Source organism: Aythya fuligula, chromosome 3, assembly GCF_009819795.1.
Source record: "Aythya fuligula isolate bAytFul2 chromosome 3, bAytFul2.pri, whole genome shotgun sequence".
Lineage (NCBI taxonomy): Eukaryota > Metazoa > Chordata > Aves > Anseriformes > Anatidae > Aythya > Aythya fuligula.
In genome coordinates, this window is record NC_045561.1 from 74,284,045 (window position 1) to 74,307,850 (window position 23,806).

The following is a 23,806-nucleotide window of genomic DNA, read 5'->3' on the forward strand; positions in this document are numbered from 1 at the left end:
TAGAATTGCATGTCTTATTTTTGCAATTTCAGTACTTTCATAGAAGGGCTTGGATTGGAAGGGACCTCAAAGATTATCTAGTTCCAACCCTCTTGTCATAGGCAGGGACACCCACTAGATCAGGTTGCCCAGGGGCCTCATCCAGCCTGGCCTTGAACACCTCCAGGGATGGGGCATCCACAGCTTCTCCGGACAACCTCTGCCAGGGCCTCACCACCCTCTGATTGAAGAATTTCCTCCTAGCCCTTAATCTAAATCTCCCCTCTTTTAGTTTAAATCCATTCCCCCTTGTCTTATCGTTATCAGACTGAGCAGAGTTACTCCCCATCTTTTGTAAGTCCCCTTCAAGTACTGAAAGGTTGCAATAAGGTCCCCCCCCCCAGACTCTTCTCTTCTGTAGGCTGGACAGCCCCAGCTCTCAGCCTTTCTATGTAGGAGAGAACTGCTTGGTCTTTGCTGTATTTAATCTTTCATTCCAAAAATACAACTAATCTTCCAGTAAGGAACTTTAATCTGTGTAACAGAGCTCAAAATCAAGGCTGAAAGAAGAGTTTTAGGGCAGACAGTGGAAACTAAGTCAGCCCATTACCTTCCATACTTGGGAAACTACCTCATCATCTTTGATATTAATTACTGGTTTTAATCATATGCAACAGGTAGGTACAGTATCTTTTAAGAAGACCTCACTTTCTTTCTGTGATCTTGTAATTACTATTGTTAGCTCCGTAGTGTGTGTAATAGTGCAGTAATAGTTGCAGTTGGTGAAATCCCTAACTGTTCTTGATAACAGTTAACTTTCCTCGTACAACAACATTTGGCACCTCACGTAAAGTTACTTCGTCTTTGACTCCGCTGCTAGCGCAGCCTCTTCCCGCCACTTGGCCTTCTTTGCCAAATTCAAGCTTGTTAACGACTCGTGACGTGCAGCAGCCTGCAGAAGGAAAGCACTTCCTTAAGAGTAATGTTGTGAATACCATCACCTGGGGAATGCTATCAGATCTTGGGAACCACCACCCACTTACTGCTTTATTTCCAGGGTAACAGGAACATTACCTGAGATTATGGCAGCTGTAAGTTGCTGCTCTTTGAATTTTCTCCATTAATTTCTCTCTGAATTACATCATTTCTAAATATGCTACAGATTAGCTATCTAGCAATGTACTCACCTTCTTTGCTGAAGCAATCACTGCAAAACAGGCAACAATGGAAAGGCCAATCATGATGTAACAAGCTTTAACTCGAGCTTTGTTCCTTGCCCTGTCTAGCATCTCTGGCCTGCAATTAAAGTTTTTGAGTTGAATCATTTAAAAAAAAAAAAAAAAAAAAAAAAAAAAGCATTTCTAGACATCACAAACATCACCGCTACAGAGTAAAAAATAAAGTGGCTTGTAAAGCAAGCATCTTTAGATTGCTATGATGTTTAGTTTTGTGCCACCCACGAGCTTTGTATTTTGTGACCCTAATCCATTTCCAATAGAAAAACAACATCTAGTGCATTCAGGAACATTTTGAGCTAGGAAAAAAATGTTTATTGGTGTAGTAAGTATTTGCACTTAAATACTTGGGCTAATTGTACCAGAAATCCCACCTTAAATTCTATATAAACATCGTGAAATGGGGGGAAGGTTATCTATTTTAATCTGATAGAAGAATACATGTATATGTGGTGTTAACAAGAAATGATGGAAGCAAGTTCCATGATTATTCAAAATAATCTTTATAAATAAATTGCTGTCGTACCTAACCTGTTAAGATGTCATCCTGTACACTGTAGGTTAGGGACTTTACATGCTTAGATATGTGATTATAACAGTCTGTGTTGCTCTGAGCTAGAACTTTTAGTCAGTTCTTTAAAAAAGCCGCAGCTTTATTGTTTAAAGTTGGCAGTTGATGTCAGCCTGCTTGCTATTACAAGAACGCATACCTAAAGATTAATTTTCCTCATCATCAAAGGCAAAAGTAATGAAATCCGCCCTTGCTTTTGGCTGTAGTTGCTGTCAGAGAGGCATTCTGCAGCCCAGCAAGCTCTGTTGGTGCAGCTCCCGCTCACACAGTTTTTGGTTCCGAGTTTTTGGCTGCGTGCTGCTGAGCACCAGGAGTGCGGGACGTCTCCGTATCACTACAGTCCTCATAAGGCTTTCAGCTAAGCCATCTCCTGAGCCAGGAGTTATACTTGGGAGTACTGTTTTTAGGATTTTCCAATGTAATACTGGCTAGTGTGCACAATTTTCATATTTTCTTAAATTGACTTTATATATGCACGCATATATCCATTACTTCTCTAGAAGGCTTAATGGAATGGTGGAGGACAAGTCATGAGCAGCTATGCCACACTACCCCCATGCCCAACAACACACACACACACACACACGTTGTGTGTGGCAGGTTTCTTGTTGATAGCTGACAGTGCCTGCGGTTTTAAGTCACTGCTTCTGTGGTGTACAGTGGTAAACACAACCTCTTTACAACAAACCACACTACAGATCAGTGCATAAAACCATTAATCTAGGATCCATTTGTAAGAACAAAAGCAAAACTGCAAATGTTATTAGTCTGGCTTATTAACGTAATCATATTTCGTAGTACACTAATTGAAAATCTTCTGAAGCAGATTTTCACTTTCTCCTTGCTTTCTGCCTCTGCTTTAAGGAAAGCAGACCTTATTATCATCTCTAATTGCACATTAGGGCCTGTGTTACTCAACCCTTCATCGAGACTCTGGTTAAACCTGTGAATTCATAACAGCTCTTTGCTGTTTTTTTTTAAACATTTTGACCAAGGGCTACAGATTTGAGCCTTAGTACAAAATATCTTCAGTGGCTAGATTTTGTTTAAAGGTAACAGTATCTTGCATTCTTTATTGACAGTTAAAGCAGTGACACTGTTCAGCTTCAATGTCATAAAATTAGCTTCATTTAGCATATTATGATGATTTTTAAAAAGACATCGCTTGTGCGGAAAACAGAAAGTGGTGACATACCTGTGAGGCCAGAAGCAAGTTGTTTGCATGTGTGTGGATCAGCAGAGGCATGTGCCTTTACAAACACCTCTCCACTATTTCAATTGTCCAACCACTCAAAGCTTTTATAGCTGCCTGAACCTTTCCCTAAGGGAAGACTGTGGGATAAACACGGAGCAAGAGATGTCAGACCCTCTAGAAAGCTGCTGCCCAGCTTGGGAAACAGCAGCATTGCAGTCAGGAACAAACAGTAAGAGGAGCAGCTAGAGGATGCACTTGCTGTGCATAGCTCTGTATGCTGCTTGTGCTGAACCTACCACCCTAGGCAGGGACATACTGCGATGACAAAAAGCCATGTCCCGGACAGAGACACCATGGCAAGACACCACAGCCTAAGAAAAAGGCAGCAGTTGGCACTGCAGGGGTTTCATACCTTCCCTTGGGGAACAGTAACTTCCACCAAGTTGAGGTGAGAAGCAGGTCAACGCAAGGCTAAGACCATGTCAAGTACTTGGTTTTCCTTGGATTTGCCTTGGGGAGGAAGAGATGTTTTTCTCATAACCTTTGTATCTATTTTTTTTTCCCTCAAATTCTTCTTCAAGCAATAATAAATTCTAATTTGGTTGATGTAATCATTCTGGGACTGTCAGCTCCCTTAGAGCCTTTATGGGAGCTATAAACAGAACACAGTTTACTAACAACTTCCTTCTCTGGTTACACATTAGGAATAAACAAAATAAACAAGCCATTTTATATACACACACACACACACATTATCTACATAAACATACATGTGCACACAAACACACACATATATATATGACCAAGGCTATCTACCCATGACCCAGTTCTTCAGCATAGGCTATGAGGTCTCCAGTAAGGGATTCTTTTTCTTTCTAACCTATAACCTGCACAGGAAACTCTTCTGCCCTCTAATTTGTCTCAAAGCTTTTGGTATTGGAGCTGCTGGCTGGTTCAAACCCCTCGGAAAAGCTTCAGCTCAGGCACACCCCACCTCTTTCCCTTCGGCTCAGCAGGACCATGTCAGGACACTTACGGGATCCTTGGAGGAATCTCTTCTTCCGTCTTGAAGCGGCCGGTCCAGAGGAGGATTTTTCTGTCGAACTTGGAGGGTTTGTAACTCGCAACCACCTTGTGAGCCTGCTCAGCTTGGAGATGAGAAACAAACAGCCCATGGCACCGAGGGAGCCTGCCAAGGGTGGGGTGGGAAGGGAACCCCCTCTTCCAGCCCATTCTGGTCTCTGGGGGACTCAGCCCCCAGCGGGCATCTCCGGGGCTCTCCCCCTCCCTCCCACCTCACCTCTGGCCACCTGGGCCAGGAGGCGAAGAGAGGCGAAGAAGCCCCGAGCTGCCTCGCCCCACACCGTCCCCATCCCGCCTGGGAGCCCCGGTCTGACCCCGGCCCCCCGCAGCACCCCTGCCCTTACCGCGGCCGGCTCCGGGTCCCCGGGCGGGCCCCCCTCCGGTGGCGGCCGGGCGGCTCGGCGGGGCCGGCAGCAGCCGCCTGGGGCGGAGGCACGGCGGGAGCATGGCCAGGCCTGGCTCTGCACGGCGGGCACGGACACCGACACGGACACGGACACGGACACCGACACGGCCCGGGCTCCGCCTTGAGGGGCCGCCGGGGAAGCCGTCCCCCGAGGGGGGCCGCGGGCAGCCCGCTGCGAGGGGCGGCCCCTCGGGCCTCGAAGCCGGCCCCGAGAAGCCGCCTCTCGCCTCGCCTCGCCTCGCCTTGTCCGGCACTGCCCTGCAAACGTCGAGATGAAAACCACGCGAAAAGGGGGCCTCGGCTCAGGGTTGGCCCGGGTCCCTCAACACAGACCCGCGCCCATCACTGCCCCCGGGGGTCCCAGCACTGCCCCCGGGGGTCCCAGACCTCACACGACACTCTCTAGTGCTTATTTTAGTTGGAAAAGGGGGTTTTGGTGCTGCGTTGTTTTGCTTTGGGGATTGGCTAAGTATGTATTTGCTTTCAAGTCCTGGTCAGAGTTAACCTTTATTTCAAATAAAGACCAAAAATATCATCGGGGAAAATAAACAAGCAAACAACCGCAACAAATACTAAGAGAAAGACAAAAAGTCAGTGTAGAACTGAAGGCACGAGTCTGAAGCCTTGCATCGTTGGCAAGCCAGAACTTTGTTCCCTGTTTTCCAGCAACAGAGCCTGAGGTAGACAGCTCTTTCTGAAAGCAAGTTGTTGAGTAGAGAAAATCACGATCTTTTTCATCAGAATGGGTTCTAGCATCATTGATATTAATCTATATATATACATATATATCTTTTGAACAACATTTCATTCTCGAAAAACATTCAAGAAAACTATTTTATTTTTTTTTTATTCAGTAAATAGTCCTGTGTTGATATTTTCTTACTCACACGTAGTTTGCATTCTGAAATCATCAAAATAACAAAATGTCCTTATTATTGGAAAACCATCAAAGCCATTCCATTATCTAATACAAAAAAAAAAAAAAATCCTCCCACATTTTATTTTGGAATTGAATTTCTTCCTGAAAACGAGCCATTATACATACAGAAAAACACGTTTCTTTGAGCCCTGTATAAAAGCCACACTCTGTCTTTCTCTTGTCTATGAAAAATACTGGTGATGAAGAACAAGTGCCTCTCTGCACACACACAGAGCAGCTCTGCCTTGTTTCAGAATGTCCTGAGGGAGACGGAGGAGCACCAAAAGAAACAACCTAGAGGATAAGACCAGGGTTATAGTCTGCCTGTAGCTCTTCTTCCAGCTCAGAGAGGCATAACATCATTCCTTGCTCCTGGAGATCCAGCTGGGAAGGGTGGGAAGATCCAGAATGGCTGGGGTGGGTCTGCTCAGCTCCACACACTGTGAGCAGCATCCCAGATCCTGCTCTTAGTCACTAGTAATGCTGGCACCCTGTGCTTTCACTCATTGCTGTTCCAGCTGCAGTTGGCACAAGTGTAGGGAGGAAGCCTAGAGCTCAGGTAAGCAGTTCACAGCTGTTGCCAAAGGACATCAGAGCACAGAATGGTGCCAAAGATGAGGGACACCTGTGCTCCTGACATCTGCTGCTGCTGACATTGCTGCAGACATCTTCAGGGAATTGTGCCCTGGAGGAGAGGGCTTGAGAAATTGGTGACCTTCACAGTCTTCATTCTCTCTAAGGATGTTGCACAGTTTCTGATACTGGCTTTAGAGGGCATTCAGTATTATTACAAGAAATAACATAAAACCATAAATGATTGAATAGAGCAGCCTCCCACGGACGTCAACAAACAGCACTTCTATGCTTGACTTCTCTGGACAGCACTGTATTTGGGGACCATATGTCCTCTCTATCACTTTCAGAATTGAAAAACACAAAGATGGATGCGTTAGCACTCTGACCATTTGTGTTGGGTTCTTTTCAAAGTAAGAAAGCAGAGTGTGCCCTGAGCCAGAAAGAAGAGCAAACCTCTTCAGCCTACGCAGTCCGACCAATACAGACATTTAAAAACATACACAACACAGCTTGGTATCTCTCTCCCTCTCTCTTTTTCCTGCCAAGGCTAGCTAGTAAATCTGTTACATCCTCTCATCTAGATCTCATTGATTGTGCTTTACAGAGAAGATATGAGTAGCTGGAGAGGCAGACATAGCACACAGAAGTCATTAACAGAGGGGACTTGGTGGCACTACTGAAGTGGAGAAGTTTGTATGGAGTGGAGAGCTTCCTAGGAGAGGAGGAGGCATGGGATGTATTTAAAACTAGATCAGTAAGAAGAACAAAAACTTTTTTTTTCTTTTTTTTTTTTTTTTTCTTTTCTTTTCATGCTTATTATTTTATGCTCTTCCCTTGGAATTCTGCCCCATGTGATGCCCTTCCTTAAAGATCACCTTTATAGACACCTTCATAGTGCTGTCATAGCTCTCCCAAGGCACTTTCCTCTATGTCCTGCAGGGGGAATCGCCCTCCCATGCTTGGCTGCCAACCTGAAGGACACTTGTAAAAAGCTCACAGATCTGCCAGGTGGAAGCACTGCTCAGGTAGGTGTGTTGCTGCAGTTCAAGGCCAACCCAAAGTTCATAGGGAGAGGTAAGGAAATTAAATAAACAAGCTCAATGTTAAATAACAACATGGCTTTAATCATCCCGTTTTTCGAGACATGACATGCTCACCACTTTTGAGAACAATAAATACACATACAACATTCTAGCCAAATTAGCTTTTCTAACCAGCTTAGCACTGAAAGTCACTGTGTGATGTAAGCTTCGTTTTCCTCTTTGAGGGAGAGACATTTTGCTGCACTGGCAGCCAAACTGTAGGAACTTTAACTTTAATCATACATAGCTTTGTATACCGAACAGTACTCATAACAACTGATGCATAAACAGCATTTATCACATAAATGTATGTGCATAAACCTTCATTCTTCTAATCAGCTACAGAAATTACATAACTGCTGAAATTTATATGTAAATTGGACCCTTGCCATTTAAATTACTTTAAAATGTCTTCACAGATGCATACAACGTATATGCTGACATCAAATAATTTCATTACCTGTGTCCATTGCTGAAATGTGATCCATAGATATTTTTAACAGAATCTTAGGAAAATCATATAGACATGGGTTGCAACATATAAACAGAAATGATAGAAAAACAGATATATTGTAGAAAACAACGTTTTATGTCTGTGTAACATCAAGTCTACTGAACTTCATTCTGGCTTGCCAGAGTGTCCAATTATTCCTGATCTAAACAAATGGACAAAACTGAAGAAGTTAGCATTCTTTCCCAGTAACATGCATAGAACTTAAAACTGCAAACCATGATTTCTCTGGTCCAGGCTAGGGGCTTTATGAACACAGACAAGAGCTCTTCCCAGTCCCAGACTGGCACCACTGCTCTGCTATTTAGTGTTTGAAGAACCCTTCCAGCCGTGGCCTTCTCAGCATGAGAAAGACTTTGCCATTCTTTGCCTTAGAGAGGCAGAACAGTTGTCCACTGAAAAATTCCTCCTTCTCGGAGTGTACCACTCGCACAGAAGATGCTGCGTACCTATAGTCACGGAGCCTCAGAGACTCTGCCAGTGCAGTTGACTGCAGTTCATTCCTGCATGATTTTGATGTATTGGAATAGTGCATTACTGTGTTCTTGTTGAAAATTAGATTTTTTTTTTAAACATGTATCAAGGAAACTAAAATTCCCAGGATGCATTCATGTTGATTCTGGTCATTGCATTATTCATGCTAAATTGATGTTCATAAGTTTTGAACTAACAGCACACCTGGGGACATGCATAACAGGTCCTCTCTCTGCATGAGTCACAGGAGTTGCATGAGATGAATCAATGTGTCTCCTCTTAGTATAGGTAAAAAGTAGATGAACACACATTTAACTATAGAGCACCAGAGAAATCCTTCAATTTTTATATAGACCTATCTCTAGCTCATTTTCACCCTGGTAAATACATGGAATTTTGAAAGTTGCTGTAGCACACATCTGGAATAAGGCATGTAATTTTGGGCAGAGATTTATTTATTTATTTATTTATTTTTTTAAAAAAAGGATTCACATGTACCAAATGAAAATGGTTACTCTTGGATGTTCATAAGAATGGAAAGCTTATCTTAAAAGTGGAGATTAAAGGACTGAGCTTGTTTATCCTAGCAAAACAAAGGCTAGGAGGGAGCTCTGTTTGATCTGTAAAACAGACCTGGGTGAGAAGAAAACCTCCTTAAGCAATTGGGCAGCAAAGACATAAGAAAAAGTGGTGTAAGCCCATATGTGCATGCCTATTTTTCTGTGAGAAGTAAAACCTTCCTAACACTTCTGCCTGGCTCAGAGGGCCTGTGGGTTGGGAGTGGGATGGGGAAAAGGAGGGAGATGCTGGACCCTGTGACCAGGCAAAGCCTTTCAAGCTTATCAATGAGTAACTACTAAAGTGCTGGAGGAATTTCGGGTGGTCTGTTCTCCTTGGGGGGTACCGAAAGGAGGGAGACCTGAAAAAGGAATGGCTCACTAAAATAGCTTTTCATCCTCCAATATTTCAGCGCTGACCAGTCATATGCTGGACAGTCTTTTCCTGGACACACGCCTTACTGCACTTTTAGGAAGAATTTTCTCTTTTATTTGCTTCTGCCCAGGCACTTGAAAATGGTAGTTTCCATTTGCAGAGTTTTTCTCGGCTTTACAGGAGCCTGAGACAGTAGCTTGGGAACTGGAAGACTTTGAATCCAAGGAAATCTGGCTAACAGCAACGCTGCCTGCGCTCTTGGAAGAGTACGTGTAAATCATCTTGAGAAAGGCAGACTTCGTGTTTGTTTCTTGCTTGTAAATTATGATATAGCACTTAGGAAGAAACGTACAACAGAGAATCCCATAATTGGATATTAAAACAACAATGATTTCCACTGCTGGCAGGTATTTGCCAAACGTAGTTGCATAGACAGGGATAAATACAATCCATGCTATAAAGTAGATTAGCATGCCAAAGGTTATGAACTTAGCTTCATTGTAGTTCTCTGGTAACTTCCTGCCTTTAAAGGCAAATATGAAACAGATGAAGGCTAGAGCAGCTATGTAGCCCAACATAATCCCAAAAGCTACAATAGAGCCCTCATTACACTCCAGAATTATTGATCTTGGAATTGAGAAATTTTGCATTACGAAAGGCGTCCTAAATACTAGCCAGCAGGTGCAAATGATAACTTGAATCCCAGTGCAGGTGACCACAATGGGAATAGGTTTATATGCACATTTCAGGACATTCTGCAGCTTGGGATCAAAACTAAAGGCTAGTAAAATTTTTAGCGACTTTATTAAAATACATGAAACACAAAGTGCAAAGCTTATGCCAAAGAGGGATTGCCTAGTTTTGCATTTGAGTTCTGTGGGTTCACCTATGAAGAAGACGGTGCTTAAAAAAATGCAGAAGTGGCTGAGGAGGATAACATAGCAGACAGTTAAACCTCCGGATGCCTTTACAACCGGCGTGTTCAAGTTTTTAGTAAATATGATACTGATGGAGAAAATCAGCACAACCCCAAAGCTAGAGAGGAGGAGCAGGAAAATAGCAAACCAGTCAGTCCAGCTGAGGAACTGGATCGTCTTCCTGTAGCACGTAGTACTGTTCACAGGAGCCCAGTAGGTTTTGTTGTGGCACCGGTAGCAGTAATCCATATCTGAAAGCAGAAAAAAGGAAGATAAATTCGGAACCCACAGTAAATCTGATGGCTCTGGCTGCTGCTGACACAGTCCTGGCAGAGGAGCTGGGGCCCCAGGGAGCCAGCAGTGGCTAGCTCTGGAAAGACACAGTGAAACCAGGGTGGTAGTTTGGGATTGAATTGGTTGTCCACCCAGAAAGGAACTGTGTTTCTTTCATCCACCTAGTCTTACAAGAAAAAAATACTTTCTCTTCTCAGAGATTTTTTGAAATACAACAGCAAGAATAAACATTGCTGTAGATTATGCTTTCAAAGAGAGCTTTTTCGGTAAAATTCCTATTGCCCAATAGGGAGAAATTTCATTATTATTTGAGTAGAAAAGGGGATAAAAAGTAATTTCTTTCTGCTAGCTATCAATATTTTTAAAGACACCAAATTTCTTAATTTCTTCTCTCTCCTCTGTATTTACTCTCTGACCTTTAAAAACCTTACTCACACTACAAATGAACCAGCAGTAAAGTACACATTGGATTTGACACTAGAAAATACTACTGTATGGTCATATCTAACTTCACAGTGCTCCTGTTTAAGATTAAAAAAAAAAAAAAAGTGCCAGCATGCAAAATTGTTAACTTCATATTTCCACTAGGCTGGCTATCCTGCAGAAAGATATGGAAGCAAGGCTCTATTTTCATGTGGTCTCAGGAATGTCAGCCAGACTTTCCATCCAAATCAAGGATAGTGCTAGTCAACTGTAAAATCTGATTGTTTAAAGCTAGGTCTTCTAAAAGTATTTAAACCAAGTTTTATATGTTGAAGAGTGTTCTTCCCTTTCATATTTCTGAAACCAAGCATAAACAAATATTTTAATCTCATTCCAAAATTATACCCAAGGTTTCCAAGGCTCGTTATACACAAACCAAACAATTCCATTGATTTCTAAATCAGCTTTTATTTGGATCACAATTCTTTTACCTGTTTGATTGCTGTAATGGTTTTCCGGGCAGTAAACACATTCGTAGCAGCATGTGTGTGGACTTTCTGTAACCTTTTTCATCTGTCCTGGTCTGCAGTGCTGGGAACATGTTGATCGAACCTTCTGCAGTGAGCAGAGAATGAAATACATATCAATCAGCTCAGGTGTTACTAATTACAATGAACTCTTAAAATAGCCCTCCAGTAACACTATGGTTTGAAATCTCTTTTTGTATCTAACATATTGTAAGGGAATCTGAAAATGATGTTGTAAAAAGGCAATGTAGGCAATGTTTCTTGCATTTTCTCCACACTCTCAAGAAGTGACAGGATGGGGCATTATCTACCTGATAATTTTATTATTTTTTTTGGCCCTACTTCAGTGTGATTTTCTATACCTTTAAAAATACACATCCAGCTTTGAAACTAGAAGTTAGGCTTCTAGGATCCATATCCAGATCCAGAGAAAGCCCAGAAGCCTCTGAGAGGGGAGTCGGGTGGACCACATCACAAGTGCGGTCCTGACACCCCGGGACATACACCCCAGCTCTGTGGGTGCATTGAACCACAGCTCTAACATGCCACACCCTCAGCAGACCACCCCTGAATTTCCAAGCCCCACTCTTAAGTGTGTGATCAGGGCCTTCTCACAAGGCCTGAGTTCAGGTCCTTCTTCAAAAGACAAGTTTTATAAAATGGAGAAGCAGTCCTGAGGGACACTGCTGTTTCTTCTCCCTCCCAGATGGGGCTCACAAACAGATGGAGGCATTTCCTTGCCATCCTGGGCTGTGCCACAAAAAGGGACAAAATGTGAAGTCCTCTTCTATCCTCAGCCTTTCCTGCTGGCTGAGGCTTCACATAAAAACTGTATTCTTCCCACCCAGTGAACTGCCTTTCCTCTGTCCTATTAGCAGCGAGTGCTTTGCAGCACAGCCACATTCGGTTAGAGCTACACAATAAACCAAAGCCTTCACCCATGCACAGATGACATTACCCAGCTGGAACTGGCTGGGGCCACCCACCAGTCCTGTCTACACTAGTGCCAGGGCTCCAGATGGTGCTGCCTACCTCATACTCTTTCAATTGTGCTGACCCCAGCTCTAACAGGAGTAAATAATCAACAAGACTTTTTTTTTTTTTTTTTTTTTCCCCAACATTAAAGTCAGCAGATATGAGTCTTCATGTACAAAACAAATGGTTGCCTTATGTAAGAGAGGGTACATTTATAAGTATTTTCCATTTTAAAACCCAATTTAAGATTCTGGAATAGCATCCTTAGGACAGATTAACTTCGAAACCTCTCAAGAGCGTTCTGGAGAAATAACTCAATTTCAAATCACTGAGCCTGCTTACAGGCTCAAGTACTTCTCAAAATATATAATGGTAGTTGAATATATCCAGAGAGGATGCTTCACTCCAAATGGAAAACATGAAAGTACATGAGAGATTTCTAGCTGACACATATTTTATTTGTGACTAACAGAGGAAGAAAAACACATATGAAGCAAATTTCAGCTGTTATGTCAACAAACTGAAGGTTACCTTTAAGTTCAGAAATTCTTTCTTTTTCTCATCATCCTCAAAGATAAAGTCACCTTTCTCTGTGTCGTATTCTGCCATAGTGGTGATTTCCATGTGACCATCAATTTCTTTCCAGAGAAGTACGTCATAACTAGTTCTCATATCTCCTTTGGAGTCAAACTTGATTTTTTTATCATCATCGATGACTCTAACTTTTTTGAGTTCTTCAAGGAGCTGAACAGAAGAAATGATGACATATCAATATCATTTCAGTGGGATACACTCAATACTTTTAAATATATATGCTAATATCAAATGAAAAAAATATATTGCTTTTTAGGAGTGAAAAAAAATCTTAAAAGGGATCTGTATAACTGTTAATCTGACATCCTATACAGATTTACATTATTCTGACAATCCTGTTGGCTTAAAAAAAAAATACTATTAAGCACAAATAATCATTTCTTAATTCTATGCAATGTCTACAAATAGCCATGTTCATATTTTCCTTTCCAGCCTTGGAGGTTTTGGTAAAATGTTGGGAAAAAAAAGATTTTGCCTTCAGGAAACAATGGCCTTGGGACTTCCCTTCTTGTAAAGAATGACTGTGAATGAAGCTCCTGTTGTTACTGTACTGTCAGCAAAGTAGATATGGACAACATTTCCTTCCAGAGTAAGGAAGGAAATTGGCAACCCAGACTTCTTCCCCCAGACTTCCTCCCCCAGGGTCTGGAAATATCTACTTTAGTATTGTTTTCACCCGTGACTCTTATACTTATTGCAAGGTGGGACACCAAGTCGTGAAATGAACACTAAATGCCAGCTTGCTCAGATGAGGTGGTATACAATAACAATGGACAGCAAGGCTATATTTGATAAATCACAGGAAATATCAAAGCAAGCACTCTTTGATAAGACAACTATCCAGCTTAATGTTACAACCCATTCTGTACAGTAGGGTGAAATTTCTCTTTACATTATCACAAACAGTTTAAAAAGTTCTGTGTGAATCTAGAGAAGGAGAGATTAAGGCTCATATTACCTTCTCCCCATTGACAAGGAGACCATAAAAAGTCCTTCATTAGCCACTATGGCTCCTAATTAAAGCAAAGGCTTTATCCCTTTGCCAGCTTAACAATTTTTAGTAATAGGGGTTAATTAATGAGAAAAAACTCCAAGGTTTTGGTGAATGGCTGAATGTAACTGCCTTTTGAAAAGCACAATCTTACATAGATCTTTCTGTGATAGTCGTAGCATTTAAAGAAAATGCTGACAAATATATGACTTTAAAAGTCTCTGGCATATATATGTATAAACAAATCTGGCATGTGTTATTTTTTTCAGATATAACATCACTTTTATGAGAGTTCATACATTCTCACTGCATATCTACAAATTTATGAAAAACGTAAGTGTGCTTTTAAATGATATTTCATTTTAGTTGAACATTGCAAAGTCTTGTGGGATTGAACAGGATTTTTTTATTGTTGTTGTTCTGTATCCTCAGGCTACTCATTTATTTTTTTCTCATCTCCACTTTTTCAATTTCCCTAAAAAACTATGGAAACAATAGAACTTTTGGAATACATCTTGAGCTTCAGACAGAAAGAGCTAATAACTAGCTACAGTATGATTTAATTGATATTTATTTTTGCATGTGTTTAATAGCAATAACAGTGCTGTTTCTCTGTATGTGGAGATAAGTGATAAGGATTAGTTGCATCCCTAGCTTTAAGTATGCTGATTTCTGAAGGGTTTTAGTTTAGTGTAGAGAAAATGTATTATGAAAACAGCACAGGGAGAATAATTCTCTTTTGGTTTACTTCATGAGTTCTAAGCCTCTTAACAGGACTTTTAATTTAGGTGGTTTGGGATTTAATTCAGTAATGATGAATTCAACATCCCCTGTAGACCAGTCCTGAATTTGTCCTATCTGCATTTACAAATTCATGTAGGAGTTTGATTGTTACTGGGTGTTTTTTTTTGGGGGGGGGGAGGGGTTGTTTGTTTTTTTTCAAATCTCCTATCTTGGTTTGACCTGCCCTGACCCATGATAAGAGGTCAGAGCAAGTCAGAGTGGTTCAGTAGATGTTTGACTTTTAAATGAACTTTTGTTTAATCCTCTGAGTAAAAGTGTGTAAAAGTGAATACTTCTGAGCAGGTTCTCAGGTAAAAGGTCAGGTCAGGTTTACTTGTCTGATTTTTCCTGTCCTTTTCCCACTCAGTAGAGTCTGATAACAAGTACCTAACCCATCTTAAGAATTGTGCCACATTTTCCTACCAGTCACTTCAATATAAATCAAGATCAGAAAGAAGAATGGTCTGTTGCTTTTTCAATTTCAAGTAAAGATTCGTTATAGAGGTATATAAGCTGGACATGGACAAACTGGGGACACAGAGGGGGAAATTGAAACTCTTTGGGAAACTCCTCTTCTGTACCATCCCTGTCACTCAAGAGCACTTGGTGCTGAGTGTTACAGTGGTTTGCAGCAACAAGGCCAACCATCAGTAGCAGAACAGATGATAAGTCAGCCATAGATTGACTATAGATTTCTATTCTATCCTGCACAGGTAGCTAGTAAGTTAGCAAGCAGACTACAGACTGGAGCCTTCATCCAAGCTGGTGCCTTCTCTGCATGCCCTTTAAAGGTGATGTGGGAAGAGTTGGGGTAGCTATTGAAGCCCAGCAGCTAACGATCCCATCCACATTGGTGGAGACAGGCATTTCCAGCTGCTGCTGCTGTATCCATGAGGAAGGAGATGGTGGGTGTGAATTGCAGTAATTCTTCTCTATCTATAGCAGGACACAGCCATAGCTTAGCACCTGGAGCTTCTGTGTCTGCAGGGGCCAAAACAAGGAAGGCAAAACTGGCTCTCAACACTGCAGCAATTGGCAACTGTTGCTCTGGCAGAAGGATTGTGATTTCATTTGGCCCATGCAGTGGTGAAGAAAGGCAGGAACAGGAATAAAAAGGCATTTTGGTACAAGGACCAAGCCAGCAAACCCAGGAATGTGGGAGGAAAAATGAGAAGGAAGTTATGTAGAGAGAATGACACCTGAAAGAATTAACATCATACCTCCCAGGGAGTGAAAGCAGAGGGATCCTTGCAGTTTCTGTCTTTGCATTGCCCTTTAATGGCGTGAGCAATGGCATAGACTGCAAGTATAGTACTATGGATAAATCCGGGTTCAATGTTGGCATTCAAAAAGTCATCTCTCCAGATGTGTTGTTTATTCTCAACATTTTGCATCAGATCATCCTGGGATTGATTTGAAATGCACATTTGAAAATCATAATATTCCAGGTGTGCACAGACTGACAAAAGCATAATATATTCACCTAAAAACTTGTTGTTTTCAGTGGGCTTTTCATGAAGGTTCTTCAGAAAGTCTTGGAATGTGGATATGTCTCCACTCTTAAATCCAAATCCCACAACAGTTCCCAGCTGTCTGATATTGGGCATCGTACTGATTTTCACTGCTGTTGACCAGTTATCACTTGCAATCCAGATTTTATTTACATTTCTCTCAATTGCCTTCTTAAATAGCTTGAGCACGTGGAACTGTCTCATAAAGACTACAATAACATTTACTCTGGTTTCCTTGACAATCTTCTCGACTGCATGATCAACTTTGGTGTGAAAGGTTTTGTCAGAGAGATAGGCAGGCAGCAGTTCTTTAAAAGCTATGCAAACATTGTTTGACATGGCCTGGACCCCAAAGCTCTCCAGAGCAAAGCGCCCGTTGTCATCATCAGTGGCTATTACTCCGATCCAATTCCACCCAGACTCACAGATCAGGTGGGCCATTGCTCTAGTCTGGTGGAAATCACTGGGGATAGTCCTGAAGAATGAAGGAAACCGGATTTTGTCACTGAGGATTTCAGCTGACGATGCAGGACTGACCTAAGGAGGAGAGAACAGTTAGGTTATGGAAGAGCTCTCCTCCAAAGGATGCTGAGACACCCAAAGCTGCTACGACTTCTTCATCCCACCTGACCTGGGGCTCCCTCCTCCCGTGACTGAGCATGACCAAGGTGCACCCAACTGGGGCAGAATTCCTCACCCTGCTGTTAGGATGCAGACCCATGCCTGGTACCATTTCCACTCTTTTCATCCTCATGCACCTAATTGCTTTGTTGAAGACAGAGAATAAAACCTTTCAAAATACCTATGACAGGTATGCTGGTATAAGGATTTTGCTTTAATCTGTTGAGATACCATCAGCATGCTGTTCAAGACAACACTTAAAACACTAGAAGTGCTCAAATGTTGTTGGAGTTATTCAAATTTCTAGTACACTTACATTTTGCAGTATTTTTCTAACACTGAGTATATTATGTTTCACCCACCATATACTTTCTCTCCAAAATTTAATTAGTGTGTTTTAGAGGGGTCATAAGGTCTGTTAGAAGAGCCTACTGAAAAAAAAAAAAAAAAAAAAAAAAAAAAAGGTACTGAAGAATAATATAATCATTCTTAATTCTTTCATGTAAAGAAATTATTCTTTTTTGTTTGTTTGTTTGTTTGTTTGTTTTCTCTTGTGAATGTAGCAAGAAAAAATATATTTGGAAAGTTTTTATTAAAATCTATTTGCTTTTTGATACTTGTATAATTCCTTCCTTCCCTACTTCCTTCCTTCTTTCCTTTTTCCCTACACTTGTGTTTCCTACATTGCTTGACAGTTCCTAAAGAATAAATCTAAACTTTCCAAAATGAGAGCCACCTATTTGGAGAGGTTGCCAAACTTAATGCTGTCAGCAGATTACTATCAGTATTAATCTCCTATTGATAGTAATCTACTATTGACAATGTCAGATGTTATAGATGAGAAAAATCTGCTGAGTCACCTTTTCCATCTCCATGTCACAATACATATTTGTTTAATCACTTGCCTTTTAATTAAGTTGAAGTGTGGCATTTTAATTTATATATCAACTATAGTTCCTACGGTGAAGCTGGAGATCATAATTATTTCCTACAATTGCAGAGGAAAAGATTCAGTTAGAATTATATTTAGTTCAGATTTTAAGTATTTTGCAGGTTTATTTAATATGTTGCTACTTTGCAGTAAGATAATATATGTTAAATTACCATACCTAACTTGTGGCAGAAGATGGTGTGGCGGTAGATCTCCTGTTTCATTGTTGACAGCAAGTCCTGGCTTTGACCCCAATTTCTCTACAGCAGTTAAAGTGGTAGCAGAAGCACTGGCCTAAGTGCAAGCATGGGACTGTATGCACTAGTACTAGCACTAGACAGGTTGGAAATAGAGAAGGGTGTTTTGGGAAGGACCAGTGCAAATCTACAGGGTTGTATTCCTTCTCTTCTGCAGCTCCTTGAAGAGCAGCAGAACTAAAACTGTATTTTAGAGCAACATTTCTCTAAACATTTCCAGACTCCAAAATCCAATCTCTCTCAGGCAGGAGAGAATTTCCAAATTCTGGCTGAATTAGATTGTGCCTTGGCTTTTAACTTGGGATTGGGCATTTTTATATTCACTGCCAGCTAAACTAGACACAGCGGGTGCAATTTGGTTGCCTGAACAAAGGCACTGAGTGGCAACTGAAGTACTCTAAAGTAACCATCACAGCCAAGCAGGACAATCCAGTGGTGCTGCCAGGCTGATAAAAACACAGTGCCATGCTTGAAGACCATGTGGAGGGGTGTAACTTGGGCATATAAAACAGCCCTACCTGCCTTTGTTTAGGCAAGTGGATCAAGCCTTCCATTTGGAGTTCAATCTCACCTCTCCTGATGTTCTCAGGTTGAGTCAAATCCTGCTGTGTAACAAAGATGTGACTCACAATCCCTCTAATCAGAGCCACATCTTCTTCTAGCCATGGTAAATTTGACCCTCTGTCCAAAGTGAAATAATTCCCTCAGACCTACCTGTGGGATTAGTTGCAATGCCAGCAGCCTTGAAACTGCCATTGACACCTCAGAGTAACTGGCTCCAGTGACTGCCTTAATTCTTGGTATGTAGTCTGAATAGTTACACTTGAACTCTACAATATCCTTAGAAGAATTGAATTTAGACAGGAACCTCAGAGTAGATGCCATGGCTTTTGTAACTTCTGCACAGGTGTCATAGATTTCATAGCCCAGAGTAACTCCAGATAATAATGTCGAATTGTTGATCATTTCAATAGCATGTATCATTGCAAGTGTCTGAAGAAAAACTTGAATTTCGAAGCTGTCAGGAAACACACAAGTTTCATTTTAGAAAAACATTTCTAGGATTAAGGCTGAAGCACAGTTTGTTTGTGTGTTTGTTTGTTTGTTTGTTCTTTGAGCATATCCTTTAGAATTTGACAGTTATTGAAAGAAAATTACATTTAATGCAATTTGCTTGGGTTTAGTGTACAAAACAAACAAACAAACAAACAAGTGAACAAAAAAACAGAAATCATATCTTTTGTCTCACCTAAATAGAAGAACAAGCAAAGTAAAAAAAAAAAAAAAAAAAACACTTCAACTATGCTTGAATAAAAATGCTTTTCTGAAAAATTGGTGCTAAAACCATTTTTTTTTTACAGTATATTAAATTTTGCAAGTGATATCAACAAGTATTTGTCAAAGCCAGTGGGGCTGTTGCAATTTGTTCCATCTGACCCAGCAAGCATATTTAAAAAAAATGAATTTATTTTCAACAAAAGCTTGAAGCAAAGAGATGACTAAATATTTCAGAATAGAAGAAGAAATTTCATAGAATCATAGAATAGAATTCTTATCATAGAATGCTATGATTCTATGATAAGAAATTCCAGAGGTTGATGTCTTCCAGTGGATGCATAAACATTCCTAAATCCTCTGTAAACCTGACAAATTTAGTACAGCTTTTGTCCTTCCTGCCAGTGACATGATAACACTTTCTTAATCAGAAATGTGCTACAACAGGCTGCCTGCAGTGCAACCAATGGTCATCTCAGGTTAGGGTTTCTGAAGTTACAAATCTTACAAACCAAAATAAATTTCAAATGGTCTTGAGACAACTTAAGACTTATTTTGATGTACATTCTAAAGCTGAACTCGCACATGACATGGTGTCTGTATTTCCTATCCTGTAACATAATGTCATAATTTTAGTACAAGATGTAATAACTACAGTGATTACAACAATTACAATCTAGTCAGCAAAGTGCTATCACAGATTATAAGTGATCTGCCCTGTGGGGTGAGCGACATACTTCTATATGTGCTTAGATAAAATAGAGAAGACTGCTTGTGATCAAACCAGCTGGTTGCAACTTCATAACAAACAATGAACTGCACAGCAGACTAGTTTAGACATATAGCCAAAAATTGGTATTTACAGGGCAATTAAATGATTGTTCAGCACAAACCTCAAAGGCTATTTGATTAAATATGAAGACTGAAATAGGATCAAATAATCATTCCCTTCATCAGACAGCCATAATGTTTTCTACTGTAATTTTCCCATTCTTTGTCATTGTGTTACATAATTATTGATTTATTTGATGTCTAAGGTCTTCTTAAAGACTGAGAAATGCAAGAGAAACAGATTTTGTTGATCTTAATATGAGAAGTGTAAGCCAGATGCCAGTGATCTCTTCTGTAATGTATGTAATTTTCATGTTACTCACCCAGCACAGTTCTGAATGACTGGCTTGATGGGATGCTCTTCTGGATGCAGCATTTCACTGTGAACTGCAAACAAGCCTCCTATAACAATGTCTCCTGGAGAACTGGCACCCACAAAGTCATCTGTATTCTGGCAAGAGGAGGCGATGTCAGCGCTGATCACAAAGCAGACGATCAGAAAGCTAAATATTGCCATGTTTCTAGTTCACTTGTTCACTACCAGCTTTAAGTCCATTAAGCTAGCCACAGTGCCAACAAGTGTTCCTATGTCATCTATAAACAGCAGCGAAAGAAAAAGTCTGTGCTCAAAAGTTAGTCACACCTCATAAGGTGCTTGTATTTGCTTGACTGACTTAGGCTATTTTGCTGTCACAGAAAGCGTGAGGGTGCAGGGGCGTGAGAGTAAAAGAGGGAGGGAAAAAATAAATGAGTTCAGGAGGAAGTGCTAAACGTTGAATCTATTCTGCTGTGTCTAAAGATTATTGGACTTACATGTAATCTGAAAAACGCAGTAAGTATTTTGGTATAAATGTGGGCTTGTCTTGAACGCTTTCCAGCTGAGTGCAGGGCAATGAGTCATCACATAACATGGCAGTGATATTACTGTGGTTAGGTCTAGTCCAAACAGTACTGCAAAAAAAGACCCTCTCACCACAGTGGGCTTTAGATCAGACTGTGGTCTAAAAACAGGCAAACAGGAAAAATTAAAAATAAATAAATAAATAAAAATCTACCTTTCTCTTTTTTTTTCAATCAATTTTATTTTATTTGTACAAAAATGGTATGGAAAAGCATATCTTCATGGTTCTGATGCAATGCAGCTTTCTGTGACTTCAGCCAGCTTTGGATCAGGTTCTGTATTAAAAACCAGCCTATGAAAGGGGGGAAGCACACTTTCTTCCCCCTCTGTCTGAGGACACCAGTACATGTAAGCAGCTTCTGTACCGGGGAGGATCAGCTGCAACCCTTCTCAGTGCCATCATTCCACTCAGATCTGCAGGAATTCCACTTGCAGAATAGGATTCTGTGCTAGGAAGGAACTGAAGAGAAGCAGAGACTGGACATTCAACTTTCATAGACTCCAACCGCAGACGTCAAAGAGAACCTCTTTAGGACAGAAACATTACTGATGCTGCTAAACAATACCAACTTATGTAAGAGACACAGATTTGACAATAACTCTTTTACTGATACTGGATTTTCTATTTACGTATAATGTCTTCTTCATATTTTGCTTCTTTTGGCAGCATGCCAAAACAGTGTCAAAGGAATGGGGTCAGTCATAGTACTGATTGTCTCTGACTGTATTATAAGAAAGCTGGCCTGTACCTAGAAATTTTGAATCAAGCTTTGTTTTCTTGCAAGCAAAACAGAGAAATGGGGTATCTGTTACATATTCTTTCTGATAAACACGATGCATACTATATAACTGATTTGGATTATTACATTTTGCCTTGTTTCTCACTAGTCTCTTTGTAATTACAGTACCCATTTACAACAGAGACACTACTTGCAAATGCAAATGATAATCCCCAGTTAAGTCACCATTCAGCATCTTTTTTTTTTTCTTTTTTTTTTTTTTTTTTCTTTTTTAATCATATAAAAGCTTATGTTTCTTTCATTTGCCTTCTTTCTTTCTGTGTGATATTCTCACTGCTGGTTCAGGGCAAACAGATGCTTGCATTTTTCTTAATGTGTCTAATGGCTTGTGTTTATGAGGAGATTAGTATAGCAGTTTATTCTGCTTCTATACTGACTTGTAAAAATTCCATTTATTCCAAAATTATTCCTCTTGACTTATAGCAGCATAAGTATATTCTGATTCTGACCTTGACTTATGAGATCCACTTGCAAATATTCATGTACCTGTTTCTCTCCACCTAAGTAATTCTCACTCAAGCCTTGCTCCATATACTCAGGTGTTTCATTTTCCCTGACTTTGCATAAAACTTCCTCTAAGCTTTCTGCCAAATAATACCTAATGTAGTTAAAGCTTGGGAACAGAACTAATCATTTTGTTAAGCAAGCTACAAGAAATATTAAGGTATATGCCTCTAGTATAAAGTAAAGCATTTGAGGAGCTAAGTATTGCATTAAAGATTCAATCGAAATACAGTACTGATAATTTGAAACTTTACACTTATTATAATCTATGATTTGAAGCAGTAAATAAACTCTACTCTGCCCAGTCCCTAGAAAGCTATTAATTTGTATAGAGGAGGATTTTACCTAGAAACAAAAATCATTACTTGGTCATTCTGGAAAGTAGAAGTTGACAAAATAAACATTACATATAGTTAGTGCCTAATTTCATGTTATGTATAAAAACACAATGAAATGAGGCGTGCTTTAAATTCAACTACATTGGATTTGTGTCACAGTGTAACATATTTTCACAGGGAGGCATTTTTTTATTATTTATTTTTTTTATTGTTATTGCTTGTTTTCAAGAACTACATCTCACAATTGTTAGTGGTGAGAAGTACTTCAAAACACTATTGAGATAGGTAAGCCTAATCGGGTACTGCAGAATTAACAGGAAGTGTTTGCAAATAATTTTTCATTGATTCTTAAGTACCGATAGAAATAAGTGTATAATACAAAATGTTATTCACTTAAAATTTAATTATAAAATTTAATTATTATTTAAAATTATTATTATAGCGTCAGTAGAATTTCACAGTTGTCTGCATAGGAGTATTTCTTTGGAAAAATATAAGAAGATGTGATACCTCCATAAGTCAAATGCAAAATGGCAAGCAGAATCAGTTGTAAGATTCAGGGGAATTCTTGATGTATCATCATGTCTAAGAAGCAGCCATTAATGAACCATGGAAAAGCAGAAAAAATAAATAAATACCAAACCCAAAGATGTAATGAGAGTCACAGTTGAATTCTACGAGCCTTTAAAGGAACTGGTGGCATACAGAAATACTCTGTTAGGGTCATTGTATGTCCCAAAATTACCTGCTACCATGCCAGAATGACTGCTTCTTCCACCTGGTCTTTGGCTTCCCTTGGAGAAGGACCAGAATAGGTGGTTTTGAAGAGAGCCCTGCCAAGTTCAGCGTTGATCCAGCAGGTGACTTCTTGTGAATTTACAGTTAACAATTTTTTTTTGCAACAGTGCCACACCTTTGGCAAAGTCTTCACAATCCAGGATGTGCAAGAGAAGCCAGAGGGCTATCATTTGTAAGGAAGCTAATGCTGACATGAGTTAAGAGGAACCACCTCTTCTCACATTGCTCCCATGGAAATTATGAGCCACAAAATGAGGAAGCTAAGCCACAGTTTTAAAGCCCTGAACTGAGTAGCTTGTCCCCAGTTCTACCACTAACTTGTGTCTGATCTGCACAGACTTCCAACATAACTTCCCAACCCAAGCCTGTCATTTACAGTCAGGTTTCTGAAAACCTCCATCACTCTCTCAAATGAATTAGTACTGAAATGCCTTGAAACTCTAGAATTAACCTTCTATTGATGTATATCTTATCTGTAAAATGACAGACAATATTGCCTTTCCATTTAGATCATAAGCACCATAGAATAACTACTGTCCTAAAGTTATGGTGAGCCCCCAGGTAAAGTGGG

At 40.3% G+C, this 23,806-nt stretch overlaps 2 protein-coding genes across 2 annotated transcripts; both read right to left on the bottom strand.

Annotated features, from left to right (window-relative positions):
* Positions 1 to 377: 377 nt before the first annotated feature.
* FAM162B (family with sequence similarity 162 member B) lies at positions 378 to 4,510 on the bottom strand. Its single transcript, XM_032184467.1, has 4 exons — positions 4,408 to 4,510; positions 4,017 to 4,128; positions 1,167 to 1,275; positions 378 to 931 (listed from the first exon to the last, which is right to left on the bottom strand). The coding sequence occupies exons 1-4, from the start codon at positions 4,508 to 4,510 to the stop codon at positions 833 to 835; spliced, it is 423 nt and encodes a 140-aa protein (XP_032040358.1). The 3' UTR covers positions 378 to 832.
* Positions 4,511 to 9,011: 4,501 nt separating this feature from the next.
* GPRC6A (G protein-coupled receptor class C group 6 member A) lies at positions 9,012 to 20,411 on the bottom strand. The gene is made up of 6 exons (XM_032184468.1): positions 20,218 to 20,411; positions 18,503 to 18,806; positions 15,689 to 16,516; positions 12,632 to 12,844; positions 11,090 to 11,213; positions 9,012 to 10,132 (listed from the first exon to the last, which is right to left on the bottom strand). The coding sequence occupies exons 1-6, from the start codon at positions 20,409 to 20,411 to the stop codon at positions 9,012 to 9,014; spliced, it is 2,784 nt and encodes a 927-aa protein (XP_032040359.1).
* Positions 20,412 to 23,806: the final 3,395 nt, after the last annotated feature.